This window comes from Peromyscus leucopus, chromosome 18 (genome assembly GCF_004664715.2).
Source record: "Peromyscus leucopus breed LL Stock chromosome 18, UCI_PerLeu_2.1, whole genome shotgun sequence".
NCBI lineage: Eukaryota > Metazoa > Chordata > Mammalia > Rodentia > Cricetidae > Peromyscus > Peromyscus leucopus.
Window position 1 is genome coordinate 14921229 of NC_051078.1, and position 16324 is coordinate 14937552.

At 41.9% G+C, this 16324-nt stretch overlaps 1 protein-coding gene across 2 annotated transcripts in view; it reads left to right on the forward strand.

The window, feature by feature from the left end:
- Positions 1–5142: 5142 nt before the first annotated feature.
- The window catches only part of Lgr5 (leucine rich repeat containing G protein-coupled receptor 5), a 73259-nt gene continuing 62077 nt past the window's right edge, over positions 5143–16324 (forward strand). For both annotated transcript variants that reach the window (XM_028877964.2, XM_037196756.1), the window contains exon 1: positions 5143–5246. In XM_028877964.2, the coding sequence (XP_028733797.1) occupies positions 5182–5246 (65 nt within the window). In that variant the 5' untranslated portion in view covers positions 5143–5181. The remainder of the gene's footprint in view (positions 5247–16324) is intronic.

The window sequence follows — 16324 nt, forward strand, 5'->3', positions numbered from 1 at the left end:
AGCCCCAGCTAACCAGAACTACAAAGTTTTAATTCCAAGTAACAAATGGCCCTGATAGAGTCTTTAAACTTCCCTCTGAAATTTCACAAGCCAGGCCTCCATCCTCTGCACTGCTCTCAATATTCTTGTCTTCCAAGCTCCCACAGAACATCCCACTGAGTTCTCAACACTCAATGGCTCTTCTAGCCCAAAGTTCCAGAGTCCTTCCACAAGCCTCCCAAATACATGGCCAGGCCTGTCACCACAATACCCTACTCCTAATTTGTCTTAGTTAGGGTTTCTATTGCTGGAAAAAAAAACAAAAAAAAAACAAAAAAAAAAAAAACAAAAAAAAAAAAACACCATGACCAAAAAGCTAGTTGAGAAGCAAAGGGTTTATTCAGTTTATACTTCCACATTGCTGTTCATCACCAAAGGAAGTCAGGACTGGAACTCAGACAAGACAGGAACCTGGAGGCAGGAGCTGATACAGAGGCCATGGAGGGGTGCTGATTACTGGCTTGCTTCCCTTGACTTGCTCAGCCTGCTTTCTTATAGAACCCAGGGCCAGCAGCCCAGGAATAGCCCTACCCACAATGGACTAGGCCCTCCCCCATTGATCACTAACTGAGAAAATGCCTTACAGCTGGATCTCATGGAGGCATTTCCTCAACTGAGGCTCCTTCCTCTCTGATGACTCTAGCTTGTGTCAAGTTGACACACAAAACCAGCCAGTACAGGTACTGAATGCTTCTTAAATTTGGATGTCCACTTCTTTCTTTATATTTGGAAAATTTATGAAATAATTTTAGTTTTTGTGACCTAAAATGCATTCTGTTTTAGAGATCGTTCCCTGAACTTCTGAGAAGAATTTGTATTCAATTTTCACATGATAGGGTGCTGTGGGATAATGCTCTTGTACACTGGTTTAACAAACACTGATTGGCCAGTAGCCAGGCCAGAAGTATAGGCATGGCGAGCAGACTAGGAGAATGCTAGGAAGAGGAAGGGAGGAGTGAGGAGTCCCCATCCAGGCACAAAAGAAGCAAGATGACAAGGCAGAACTGAGAAAAAGTACCAAGCCACGTGGCTAAACATAGATAAGAATTATGGGTTAATTTAAATGTAAGAGCTAGTTAGTAATAAGCCTGAGCTAATGGCCGAGCAGTTATATTTAATATAAGCTTCTGAGTGATTATTTAAGAAGTGGCTGAGGACCATGGGGCTGGGTGGGACTGGAGAAACCTTCCAGCTACAATGGAACATTAATTATAATCAATATCTGCTGGGTATTGTTTGACCTATGGTATAGTTTATAACTGGCATTTCTTTATTGATTTTTCCATTGGGATTGCCTATCTAGATATGAGAGTATTGTGGTGGTTTGAATGGGAAAGGCCCCCACAGGCTCATGTATTTAAATACTTGGTCCCCAGTTGGTAGAAGTGTTTGGGAAGGATTAGGAGGTGTGGCTTTGTTGGAGGAGGTGTGTCACTGGGGGGTGGGCTCTGAAGTTTCAAAAGCCCACACTCTTTTTTCTTTAAGAATTTTTTTTATTCATTTTATATACCAACCACGGGTCCCCCTCTCATCCTTCCTCCTGCTCCCCCCCCAGCAGCCTTCCACTCCCTAACCCCCCCTTCCCCTCCTCCGAAAGGGTAAGGCCTCCCAGCAAAGCCTGGCACATTCAGTTGAGGCAGGACCGAGCCCCTCCCCCCTGCATCAAAGCTAAGCAAGGTGTCCCACCATAAGTAATGGGCTCCCAAAAGCCAGCTCATGCCCCGGGGATAGATCCTGATCCCACTGCCAGGGGCCCCCCAAACAGACCAAGCTACATGTCTGTCTCCTGTGTGCAGAGAGCCTAGTTGAGATTCCCTTTTCCCAGGTGACTCTAGGTTGTGTTAGGTTGACAAAAAAAAAAAAAAAAAAAAAAAAAAAAAAAAAAAAAAAAAAAAAAAAAAAAAAACTAATCAACACTCAATATACCCAAGTTGTTTTTGTCAGAAGACTTTATCACAACAGGAAAATTAAATAAGATACCTTAGTTTTTCATATTTCTTGTGTTTCTGTGATTCAATTTGTGTATCTATTGAGTTGGACATTTCCTCTAACTTGGTGTGGGAAACTTCTTAGTATACATTCTGTTTTTAAGGGCTTGATCCATAGTACCGCTTGTGGGGAGTCTTCTGCATCCACTTATCCCACCAGGGTGCTAACCAGCTGGAGCTGTGCTCAGCTTAGATTTCCCCCCATTGTCCGCCATGGTTTTCTCTGACCTTGTTAGGGATCCTGTCACATTTGTAAGTTTCTGGAGATCTTCCTTTCTTTCTCTTTTTGGAACTGGACTCTACTTTTCCTCACTCTGCTTACCTTCGCTGGGTCACACAAAGGCAACCCCCTCTCCTCCATCTTACCTGGAAATCCAGAAAGTATTTTTCTATAATTCTTCTCTCGCCATCGGGGGGTGGGGTGGGGTCTCTTTTCCAAGATATCCATTTGAGAGAAAGGTTTTTGTGGGAGAGGGCTGGCTAGCAGTGGATCTGGGTGGAGTGGTGACCCCAGTGGACTACTGAGGCCATAGTATAGAGGATGGCCTAGAATGGGGGGACAGAAAGGTGCAGATAGAAAGACAGAGATCAGTGTAAGAAGGACCTGACCCACAGCAGCCGAGAACAAGGAGAGCCGGATGCGGAAGTGGGTTTAAGAGTAAAATTAACACTGGGTGGATCCTAGCAGTAGAGATGATGGGACACAAAAGAGCTGCTGGTCAGTTTAGCTTATTTTTCAATGTATTCTTTGAATAAAGCCTCACCACTGTGAGTGGCCAATTGTGATTTGTCAAATGAAAAAAAAAACAGAGCTGTAAGAGAAAAATGAATTTTCAAGGGCAAGATACGGAAGCCACAGGAACCCTTAGAAAAAAAATTCTATGACGTTAGTGTGTTATTTACTCTTCTTGTTGCTGTGAGAAAATAACCGATAAAAGCAATTAAAGGAAGGAATTGTTTTGGGGTCACAGTTTGAGGGTGCAATCCATGATGGCAGAGATGTCGTTTCGGCGGTAGCAAGGGTGTAAAGCAGCTAATCACACACACACACACACACACACACACACACACACACACACACAAGCTATGACTATGACTGGAATTGTCAATCCTTTTCAGAGATTACAGGGTCACTGTGAGGTATCCAGGAACCACATTGATCTGTTTAACACACTGCTATTTGGTAAACACTCACACATACAAAATAAAATTCATTAATTTTGGCTAACTAGACAATTTCAGAGAAATTCCAATTTTTTATATAAATATATATATATATATATATATAAATATATATATATATATATATATATATATATATATAGTTGTTGTTTGCTTGTTTTGTTTTGTTGGTTTTTCGAGACAGGGTTTCTCTGTGTAGCTTTGCAACTTTCCTGGAACTCACTCTGTAGCCCAGGCTGGCCTTGAACTCACAGAGATCCGCCTGCCTCTGCCTCCCAAGTGCTGGGATTAAAGGCATGAGCCACCACCTCCCGGCTGAGAAATTCCAATTTTAAAGAATACAGACATATTTTACACTACCTTTTTGCCGTGCTTAGTTGTAAAATGAGACTATAGCATGTATTTGGCTGTATTGTTATATACTAATAGAGGTCAGGGTTAACAGTAGTTCCAAAGTTACCATACTCAAACATTTAGCAAGACATTTTGTCTTCCTTGAACATATTTATGACCTTTTTTTTTTCTTGGCACATATAGGTGTGTGTGCTGTTGCATGCATGTGTAAGCATATTTACATGTGGAGGCATACGTGTGCTCATATATATGGAGGTCCGAGGGATGACACTGGGTATCTTCCTCAATCACTCTTCACTATACCAAGGCAGGGTATAGTGGCAAACCCTGAGATCACCAAGTCCAACTTGTCTAGCTAGCCTGCCTACCCCGGGTATCCCTTGTCTCTCTGCCTCCAGAGTTCTGAGATTAGAAGTGGCTGCCATACCTGCCTGGCTTCTACTTGGGGACTGGGGATCTGAACTCTGGTCTTCACACTTGCATGACCACTGCTTTATCCACTGAGCTATCTCCCAAACCCCGTTGTTGGTTAATTTTAAGATAACTCTTCACTTCATAGCATCACCGAGTTAACGCTAACATTTGACCAGACAACTACATGATCAATATCTACTCGGCTGAGCATTTGCAATGGATGTGAGCACTTTAACCACAGGAATAATTCAGATTGTAAAGACACTTAGTCTGAAGATGAGCTTTAAGTATGGAATCCAGATCTGATGTTCTAACAGCATTTGTTCTCAGGATAGGACAAGGTCACTTCCTACCCAAATCTGCAACAACTAGACCAAGTCTGAGTTAGTCCTGGTTAAAGTCTGTCCAGCTGTCAGTCTTTGGGCTTCTGAGATACAGACAGAAAAACCAGTGATGGTGTACACCATGCAAGACAGTAAAGAAATAGAGAAATAAAAAAAAAATTAAGAAAAAAAATCAGAATAAAATCTAATTACACGGACTTTCACTTGAAACAAAAATGGATTGAGTTCCGCCCAAAGTGGCTGGCTGTTTCCTGTGCCAGGAACTACTGTGTAGGCCCAGCAGGAAGTGTGAGACAGAGCGGGATCACCTTACACCCTCGTTTTACGGTTCATTTCACTTATTAAATGCAATCTGAGAAGCTGCAAAAGGAGCAAGTTCGGAGAGGGAAGAGGCTTTTTGTCTCGTTTTGTTTTAAGTTTCTTTGGATCAAAACATTTGTTTTTCCAAGGTGCTTAAAAATCCCCCGAGAAAACTGGCCTTCTAGGGTTGCCAGGTAAAGACATTTCTCTTTGTCACATTGTGGAAAGCGAGGCGCAACGTTGAGTTAAGTCTGCTTCCTTTTCTGTCCGACTCAGCATCGTTTTAAACATGAAGAATGGCAACCAAGCCCATGAATGGGCTCAGTAACCTTGAATCCCATGAAAGCTCCTCATAGAGTGTTTAATTTGAGAAGGAGCCCCTGACGTTGGCGGGCTATGTATTTAAGATGGAAAAATGACCATTCATTTGTCAAGCAGAGGAATGAGTTCATTTTACTGTCTTGCTTGGAAATGTGTGAACCGAACAGCTGGATTTCCTTGCGGTGGCATAACCCTGCTCCTCACATGCTGTCTGTCTTCCCCCCTCCAGGGACCTCAGCATGAACAACATCAGTCACCTGCCCCCCAGTAGTCTCCTACACAGCCTCCGCTTCCTAGAAGAGCTGTAAGTACCACTGCTGTCTGGATGCATCCAGTCAATGCTGAACACATTCCTGCATTTGTCTCTCATACTTCTGTGGGAACCAGATAAAACAAGGCATGGGGAGCTGTCAGCACCAATGACTTTGGCGCATGAGGAAACACTTAGGAGGTGGGGCGGGGGGGGGGTGTGTGTGGATTGCTTCGATTCTGGAAATCAACTTATAAAAGAGTTTACCATGAGGCTACAACTTTCTAAGGTGAGACTGAGCCAAACAAATTAAAATTTTAAAACAAGGGCTTTTTAAAAAAGGAGCTGGATGGCTCTCTGGAAACAGTTAAACAGCAGGGTATTAAAAGTTTGAATACTGGTTCATGTTTATTAAAATAGCAAGTAAGGCTATAATGAAAACCAAAACTGCTGCTTGCTTCGGCTTGTGACTGGGAGAATTGAGTCCACATTGCATAGCACCAAAACTTCTTGTCCTAATCACTTTTAATTACCGTTTCCCTACTTTTAAATTTAGCTTCCCTCAAGGCTTCAGCAGAGAAAACATGAAATCCAGAGGACTTAAGAATGGGCTCTTCTTAACTCACTATTTAAAAAAAAAAAAAAAAAAATCTTTAAGGCGAAAGATAAAATTAGTTAATGATACACAAAGGAACCTTGATTAAGTCCTAGTGATCACTTTCCAGAAGATGAAAAAGAATGGCATAAACCAAAAATCTGCATTTACAAATTCATTTGATCCTCTTACCCTGTTGAGTGCTGGAAGATCTGCACCATCATGGTCCCTGGGAAGGATGCTTGGCACCATCAGTTGGGTAAATCCGCTGACTGTTGATTAAAGGAATTGCTTCGGCAATGACCTCTTTTGAAAACGCGTCCTTTACAAACCCTGAAGTCGGGATCCAATTTGAGGAGTAATTTGAATCATTGGTGCACCGCACGATCCACCATGGGAGGTGGAATGTTCTGTCATAACCAAATTGCACGACATTGATCATTTCTTCAAGAGGATAGTGTTCCCCAGTTTTCCATGCTGGAGCTTTATCTATTTCTTTTTTGATGGTGTTATAGTTTAAAGAACACTATTGTTCTTACTGCTAGAAAAAAGTTGAATATAACCAGTTGGCTGTGGTAAGGAATCCAAATACTAATTTATATAGCAAGTCTTTTGTCATTTAGAGAATAGATTCATTCTATGTATGGACTCCTCTTTCAGCCTCTCTATGCTCTTTCAGGTTCACTTCCATGGCTGCAACTTAGTCTGCAAAAAAAAAAAAAAAAAAAAAAAAAAAGCTAGGAGCATGACTGTCTGGGTCATGGCCTGTACATAATAAATGATAAAGTTCTGAAAAATAACAAAGTGAAACACTTAAGAGCAGCTTCTTCAATGTTAGCATTAATGTAGCTAGAGTTTTTCTCTCTGGGTCCTGACAAGCCCCGGCAGTCCCATAGCCCACTTATAAAATAAACATATAGACGCTTATACTATTTAAACTGCTCCGCCATTAACTCAGGCCTACCATTGTCTAGTTCTTACACTTATACTCAGTCCATTTCTGTTAATCTATATGTTGCCACATGTTCCGTGGCTTTACCTGCTGCCTTTACATCATGCTCCCTGGATGGCAGGCTGGCATCTCCTCCTCTCCACCTTCCTGTTCTCTCAATTCTCCTCTCTGCTAGTCCTGCCTATACTTCCTGCCTGGCTACTGGCCAGTGTTTTATTTATGAATGAATCATCCACAGCAGCATTATCTGTTTATGTGTGTGTGTGTGTGTGTGTGTGTGTGTGTGTGTGTGTGTGTGTGTACATACCTGTAATGGTGACTTTAAGTAAATGTCAAACATCAAAACTGTTTGCTTAACTCCAAACTTTCTTATTCTCCTCCCCCACACACAATTAAATTGCAAAATTTAGTTCTCTGTACCATCATATTTCTAAGATAAGAATTGTGTATCATTTCCTCTTTTAAGTATCCCAAGCCACAATGCTTCCTTTCTTCCCCAACACATACCTCAACTTTAGACCACAAACTGAATCAATAAATAATTCACTTCCCCAAGGACTTTTAATAGAGTGGTCTCCCCCCACTCTCCCCTGGTGACTTAGCTCCTTCAAAATAAGTCCTCTTTCTTCTTGAGGTAAATTTTAATTCTGTTTCAAGGGCAGTTCATCCAAAGATAATTGATGGGGAGAAATTCAGACTAAGGGAAGAAGGAGAGAAAAGAATGTTTTTTAATAATACAAAATAAAAACAGAAAGAATAAAAAAGGAAAGGATGCAACATTAAATGCTGGCGGGGATGTAGACAAAAGAGAACGCTTACACATTACTGATGGGAAGGTAAACTGGTCCACTCTTTGAAAATCAACAAGGCAGGTTCTCAGAAAACTAAACGAGATTTGGCATGTGACCCAGCTCTACCAATTCTGGGTCTTTACCCACAGATTCTAAGTCAACATAATACAGAGATGGTTGCATGCACATCAGCATTTTTTTTTTGCAACATTTTTCACACCACATAACAGAACCAGTGCAGATGTCCAACCACCAAGAGAGGTCGACGAGGAAAATGTGGCAAATTATATGCAGTGGAATGTTTTTTAGCCATCGAAAAAAATGAAGGTCTGTCATTTACAAAGAAAGTGGACACAACTGTAGATAATCATGTTAAGCAAATTAAGCCAGGCTCAGAAAGAGAGACAAATATGTTCTCTCATTTTGGAGCCCTAGGTTTTATATAGTCACATAAAGCTATGTATGTATATATAGTATGTATCTATAAAATGACAACAGAGGTGAAATTGTCCCCAGAAACAAGCAGGGACAAACAGGAGTGGGAAGGGATGATCAGAGAGAGGGTTTGGGGTGGGGAAGTATCTGCTCAACGTAAAATGTATGTATGCCTGTATGAAAATAAAATAAGTTCAATTTAAAAAGCAAAAACAATAGCTTTCCACTGGTCAGTGTGCCCATTGTAAATGATCCTACTCCATCCCCTTAACCCATAAAGGTAGGAAGTATCAATTCTAGCTAGCAGAAGATGGAGGAAAATAAGGAGAAAGATAAAGAAGTTGGTCGACGTCAGAGCTAAGAGTGTGGCTCAGGGCACAGCTGAGATTCGAAGTGACTTTTCAGAGCTATGCTTGCAAGGGAGAAGGGTACCAAGGAGCTCTGTATGCATGGTCCACCTGTGCTCTTCTCATCAACTGAAGTACGAAGTGCAGGATGTTTCAGTCGAACACCTTTAGCTCAGTTAAAAAGACCGAGATTCGATGATGGTTATGTAGCCATGTGCCCGTGCCTGTGTCTGTCTGTGTCGGGGAATGAGAAAGAATGATCAAGAAGGCAAGAGCTGTAGATCCAGGAGCTAGGGATTCGGGTGTTCAGAGGTATGCTTTGCCCCTGAGAAAGGCACCATCACAGTCTGGAAGTGGAAAGTCTGGCATTATTTGACAGGCCCAGAACTTTTGTTAATAACATTACACATAAATATACATACTTAACACCATGGTTTATAAAGTGTCTTCCTTGAGCACATAAGTTGCCATCCAGGCAGGCTGACAGGGGTGGTTAGGCATCAGTGTGTGAGTAGCTTTGTGACAGAGAAGATATCATTAACCAAGTAGCTGTCCTCCACTCAGCTTACGAGTGTTGTCTCTTTTATAACCAAATAGATTACTGTAGGGTAGCATCAACAAGAAAATCCCATCACAAAAGTCTTTAAAACCCACTGCTAACAAAGCCACATCACCACCCCTTTGCTGTAACTGTCCAATACATCGTTTCTCTAGTTTACTTCATTTAAGTGTTATAGACTGCTAGCAATGCAGACAGCCGGGGTTCACCCCTCATCCATCGCTCTAGTGACTCGGTATGCACAGGCCAGTCATTCTGCTCACGGTGATATGTTAGTGCTAAAAAGAGGGGGATAAATGAAGAGCCTTTTCCTGAATATATGGAGTCTGTTTCCTGGATAGAGGTACACAGTACCTGCATGCAGAAGCCCAGGACACTCTGACCTGGCTGGGCCAGTGGCTGGCATTGAACGTCATCAGGCCTTAGGTGATAGTGTCGAAAGCCACTCTATCCATCTTCCAGGATGTCCCTGAGCACCAAATGACATGAAGTTGAAAGGACTTGAGCAATCTACAGCTTACATTTTGAGTTGTCGTGCAACACAAACACCATTTTAGCTCTTCTGTTCTTGTTTCGTAAGCCCGACCTTGCAGGAGACCCAGGGACCTGGGGTCGGTGGAGGAGAAGCTTTTTCCTGCTTTAATAGATATGGGCAGTGATGGGACATTGCTCTTTACCAAGTTTTAACAGCCTGAGCAATCACTGCACTTGGCTTCAACATTTCTTCCTCCAGCTCCGCTCACTCTGTTCTGCTAAGGACTTAATGTTCTTCCCTTGTGGGCAAACAAAAGATTCTGCCGCGTTTGGCCTTCAAAGCATGGCTCAGACCTCAGGAGCTAATGGCAGATGGTGTCTGTCGCTGGCATCCACAAGTTCGAGTAAACTTAGATTGGAATTCTGATTACACCAGGCAGTTGTTTCCATTTTAAATATTCTTAAGTCTTCATTTCCAGCTCGCATCTTAAAATCTTCCCAGATTTTAGTGCTATTGGAATCAAATCGTCGCCTCACAGAGAAACATGAGCGGCTCTAGGGAGGTCTGCTTTTAAGTTACCATTGTTCCTTGGAACGGTTTGCTTGTATTATGGTTGGCTTTCAAGAACCTCTACATAAATAGTAGATCTCTATTATTACAGATGAAATTTGGAATGAGAGATACCACCAAGCATTCTGAAGTGTATTCCACGCTTGCTATTTTTACCCCCTCGCCACATTACTGAAAATGGTGAGAACTACCCCGCCTGTCTTTTGAGATTTTTTTTTAAAGAAGAACTGTAGTAAACCATAATATATGTTAAGTTTTGCTTGTAAGTGAAAATAACACCATGCCCATGAACAATCGCCCTGCCCTTTGAAAGGCCTTATCTCGGTCCTTTGTGTACATAGAGTTGATAATTGTCTTTAAGTTCTACCACCTAGAACCCAACCCCATCTAGCTAGAGATCCACACTTAGATACCTTACATTGCATGTATATTGTTGGCAATTAGAACACAGCTTAAAAAGTTTTCCCGCTGCCTCTGCTTCTGTATTGCTGTAACATTCCTTTATCCTCCATCCCCAGCTCCCACGTAATACAGATGTCCACCCTAATTTCTCTATTTAATTTTGTCATTTCTTTTCTTAGTGTTTTTTACATCCACCAGTCAACATGTGGAGTATGTGTGTATTGGGAGGGGAAGCAGCTTCTGGGAGCCACAGAGGGAGACATTAAACTTGCTATGAGCTATTCAAGTCTCTACCCTTGAGAAATTTAAATTGAGCAGGGGAGACTGATAACTCACTAATTGTGACAAGGACAGTGAAGATTGCATACATTATTTAGATAAAAAGTAACGAGGGGTGGTTAACAAAAAGTCTCTAGAAGGAGGTGACCTCTAGGGCAGGCAAATGCCCTGGCCGTCAAGAGCATTGGCTGCTCTTGCAGAGGACTTGGGTTTGGTTGCCAGCACCCACATGAAGGGTCACATCTACCTGTACCTCCAGTTCCAGGTGATCTGGCACCCTCTTCTGGCCTCCATGGGCTCTGCATACATGGGATACACTTACATACATGCAGGCAAAACACTCATACACAGAAAATAAAAATACATGGAAGGGGAAATCTCAAAGGCCCCAGCCCTAGAAAAACACTGTAGGCAACTAAAGAATGCTGAGATCAGGGAATCTTCAATAGGGATGAGCCCCTTAATTGTCACCTAATACCACGTGGCCATCCCTGAAATCATAGACATACAAGCAATGCCAAATGGAATCCACAGGGTATTTATACATCTCTGTGACTGTATACATAGCAATAACAAAATAAAAAAAAAAGAATTTGAGAGAGAGAGATGGGGAAATATGAGAGGGATTGGAAGGAGAAAGTGAACGGGGGGGGGGGGGAACAATGAGATTAAAATTTAATTTTAAAAATAAATAAGTAAATCTAGGAAGAAAAAGGTGACATCTAAGCTAATACCAGGAGTTGGGCAGGGGGAGTCGGTCCTACAGCTAAGAAAGAACATTTCAGCTTGAGGAGCACGGAAAGCCGAGACCCTGAGATAGCAGAGTGCAATGTGTCTGTGAGAGGACAGATCATAGCCATGAGATGTGAGACCAAAGGAGCAAGGGCCAGATCCTGCAGGGCCCGTCAGGCCATGTGTGGAATTCAGTGCAAGTAGTGAGAAGCCATTGGAAGGAGCGTATACATGCATGCAGCTAGTGAGACAGTGTGATTTCATTTTAAAAGATGCATCCGATTTCCGTGTGGAAATGCACTAAAGAATTATGGAAGCAAGAAGACCCCTTAGGAGACCAATAAAATGGGGAGGGGCCAGGTTCAAGAATATTCCTTACGTACATATGACACCCAAATTACTTGGCCAGATTCTTTTGGTTTTAGTTTTGATTGACAGAGTCTCAGTATGGTTCTCAGTATGTGCCCCCTGGACAGTGGCATTTGAACCATCTCATATTTAATCCTCCCCTAAATATATTCTTTGTGCTTTGGGGAAATGCAAAATCATGTGCCCTCCCCGACCAGCAAACCAGAAACTTTGGAGACTGAGCTCAGGAAATTGCCTTTAATATGCTCTCCAGGTGATTTGGATGCCCAGCGAGATTGAAGACTACTACTGTAGGTCAGGGTTTCTAGTGATATCAGAATTACAGAGTTCTTCACACATTTCTGGGCCCTGTCACAGAAGTTCTTCAGATAGATGGAGGGTGGGACAAGAAAAATCAAGAATGTATGTATAGGAAATTCCCAGGTGATGGGGATTCTGCTCAGCTTAAGTCACGCTGTGATAACCCCAACTAGCGCCACATCCACCGACTGTCCTCTCAGTACATTAATATGTTCAGAACCAGAATAATCCATAACCACATTCCCAGGAAGCTCTTTCTTATGTTCTTTTGACCAGCATTGGCATGATCTAAACTCTTGGGCCCCCTTTGCCATCTGTAAAGGTAGATAAATGGTGTCTTTTGTCTAATTATAATTAAATAGCCCCATCAATGCCTAGCCTTTGTGAATTACTTAGTTAAAAAAAAACAATGGTAGTTACTCCTTACAAGTCCACAGTGTGTTGTCTGCAGCTTACTGGAAAGATTCTTGATTCATGGATTTCAATGTTATTTGTAATACAAGGGGAATCTCCTTCAACTGTTTCTAATCTGGCTACAGAATAGCTAACTATCTTGGAACCATTGTGCCAGATATGAAGTAACTATAGCAGGTTATATTTAGAAACAAAATCAGTTACCTTGGTAGGTTGGTTGGTTGGTTGGTTGGTTGGTTGGTTGGTTTGTAATAAATACCTTTGAGTTCCTGGTTCTGTGCAGGCAGTATAATTCTTGACCTTAAGAGTCTGTCATCTAATCAGATAGACTACACATAAAAGGGCAGAAGAGGAAGCTCTGCAGGCAGGACTGTGGAGAACCTATCTGTGGACTGAGGTGATTAAGGCAGCTTGCACAGAGGAGTTGACGCTGAACTCCATTGGTCCGTGGGTAAGAAAGCATGGGTCTTTATGCTCATTAAAGACCTCCCAGTTGTCCTGGCTTCACCTCTTCAGTCCAGAGGTCTTAGCCTTTGACAATTCTTTGCCCTTGAACCCTGAAATCTGAATATTCTTTATCCTCCCTAAGAATGAAAGTAAATTCACAGTTTGTGAACACATGGTCCTTAGCTCTTTGGGGCTGATTTTGACCAACTGAACGTGCTTAGCTGATTGAGTTGGGGGAACTGGTAGAGAGGCTATCACCGCTTTTAAGCATCATGATTTATTAAGACATACTTGGGAAGACATTTTATTCTTTACTGGCAAGAAAATCAATGGAAACAGTGTTGCCATCCTCATAAGTAAGACCTCTGAGTTGTCTGCAGAAATGTTACCAAAGATGCGCCCAGAAGCATCTGCAGGAATTTCACACTTAAATGATACTTGGACAGTCGATATTCAGGTAAGGGATGGCCCAGAGGAATAAAAATGAAATCAGAAGTAGTAAAGAACTACGACCACCAGTATAGGAGAAAGCACAAAGGAGGAAATGGTACCAGAAAACAGGAGGTAGTTACAAGTCATCCAGACGTTCAGGATGGGGAAGCTATTTAACCCTGATGTCCGTACTCATCCAATTTCTAGAGTGAAGTAGGATTTATTTATAGGGTTATGTGCCCTCTAGGTCTCGTATGATTTTAAAAGTGGAAAACTAATTTCTATGAACCAGCAAAACTTTTCTTAGTTAAAATGTCTTCCTTTTAAGTCACAAGAATTGTCGTGTTCATTCAGCTCTCATTGTCTAAGTTACCTGGCTGGGGTATAACTTCCATGTTCCACAGAAAGCACCAGAATACAATATGCATGTGACACTGTGAAGCAGGAGACAGCATTTTCTACTCTACATTAAAACCTCTCCGGGGTTCAGTTTCCTCATATACAAAATGTGGATGTGTGGAACCCTTGCCAATCTGAATTAAAGTATGGGAAAAGTGCTTTCTAAAATGTTAAATAGTGACACGCCGTGATCAAAATATCTTACAATAAACAAGAAGGAGAGAGAAATTAATTAGGACAGACTAGAAACGCACACCTAATATAAAACAAATCTAAGGTAGAAAAATACATTCATTTCCAGGTGTGGTGGCACACACACGTGTGATCCCAGCTCTAGGGAGGCAGAGGCAAGAAGATTCTAGCAAGTGTGAGGCCAGCGTGGTTCATCAAACGGTCCAGGCCAGGCAGGAAGAGCCTTGCTTAAAAAGACCCTCGTGGAAGAATACAGTTTTCTTTTCCTTTCTCCTCTCCTGCCCCCCTCTCCCTTCCCCTCCCTGCCCCTTAATAAGAGAAGGGAGGCCAAAAAAGTAAAGTGATTTTTAAAGAAAGTGTTTTCACAGCAAGTTAATGGGAAGAAAAACAACCAAAAAGGGAAAGGAGAAGGAGCTAACGAAATTAGTAGAAGTCAAGAAGTTCACGGAAGTGCCAGGCATCTTCCTTGCTTAACTCTCAAAACGCTGTGTGTGGTTCAGCGGGCCCATCCACAGCACTGGTTCACGGCACAGATGGTTCCAGAGGGACCAAGCAGAGTGCAGAGTCAAATACCCTCGTCCACCCTCAGAACTCAGCCCGTGCGAGATTCAGAACGTTCCCTGTCTCTCTAGGCCAATGTACAGGGCAGGAAAAAAAAAAAAAATCCAACTGCCCTTTTACAAACTTTTAAGCACCCCCAGTACAAAAGATCCCGGTGACTCTAAATTTTCAAGTTATTTTAGAGACTCAAAGATATTTGTGCATTCTCAATGATGTTGTTATTCCAACAGCAAATCATCTTTATTTGGCAGAAGAGTAGCGTACCAACAGCTTCTGCAATTTAACGTTCTCTCTGCCTTTCTGTGGAAGTTAAATAAAGAAAACAAACAATGCTGGAACGATGCACATCCATACATGATACAGTCTCATTCAGGATGAGATTTTTATATCATAGTAAAAGATACAAAAATTTTTCTTTTTAAGTTCTGTCTTATTTTAGAAGCAGGGATGATGAAAGAGATTTTTTTTTAATCATAAAATAGTAATCCCAGGGACAGAGTTTTAAAGACCAACTTTCAGCACAATGGCTTGTGCGTCTCTGGGAATCGCAGTGCAATCATCACAGGGAAGGAGGGATTTGTATGTGATTCTCACTACTTATGCACTGTGGACACACAGTCCGAGGGGTTTTCCCCTGTAGTTTAGAGGCCTTTAGGTTTTCAAGTTACCGAAATCATCCACACACATACAGGATAAAGAACAAAAACAGAATTATTCGCTTAAATTATTATTATTTTTTTTGTGAACAAGACAGACCTGCCTTCAAGCTAGCCCAGAAAACAGCTACTGGCGCATCATAAATTTCTCTGTTTTAGGACAGACTGCCCTGAATACGCAGGTCAGTTGCTCAGAGATTAGTTCTCAATACAGACTCTGAGGCATTTGAAATCCCTAGAGAGAGAAGAAAAAAAATTATGTGATGTTTCAGGAAACACAGCCCAAAGATATTTACCCTGGCAAGTTAATCTGACTAGAATACATCTTTTTAATTTTTTTTCACATATTATAATCACATAATATTATATGATCACAGTTTTCCCTGCCATATTCCCTCCCAGATCCTCTCCACCACCCCACCTATCTCTCTCCAAAAAAAAATGAGCAAAAAATAAAATAAATTAAAATGAAGCAAACAGATGAAAATCAAAGCACCAAGAAATATACATTTACACACACACACACACACACACACAGAGAGAGAGAGAGAGAGAGAGAGAGAGAGAGAGAGAGAGAGAGAACATAAAAATGCAAAATTGGAAGCTATAATAAATAAGCAAAAAGCAAGTAAAGTTAAAAAATTGCCAAACAAAACATTATGAGACAAATGTATTATCTCCAAAAATACCATGGAGTTCATTTTGTATTGGCCATCCAAAACTGGGTATCGCCCCCCCCCCCCAGCTTAAGTATGGATCGTATACCCAGTGAGACTCTGTGGGAGAAAATTACTTTTACCTTTACAAGCAGTTGTCAATTGGAAATAGATTCTGGGTTGGGGAGGGGGGCATAGGGATTCGTGTTCAGTTCTCTTCTCAGTGCTGGGACCCCATCTGGCATGGCCCTGTGCATGCTGCCTCAGTCCCTGTGAGTTCATATGTGTGCCCATTCTGCTGTGTTTCGAAGACCTTGTTTCTTTGGTGTGATCCATCCCCTCTGGCTCTTCCAATCTTTCCACCTCTTCTTCCTCATAGTTCCCTGAGTCCTGAGGGAAGAGGCTGGATGAAGACATCCCATGTAGGACTGAGTGTTGTTCCAGGTCTCTCACGCTCTGCACATTTTCCAGTTGTGGGTCCGTGTATTAGTTCTCATCTACTATAGGAGAAAGCTTCTCTGATGCCGGATGAGTGAGGCACTGGCCTATGGGTGTAGCAGAATGTCATT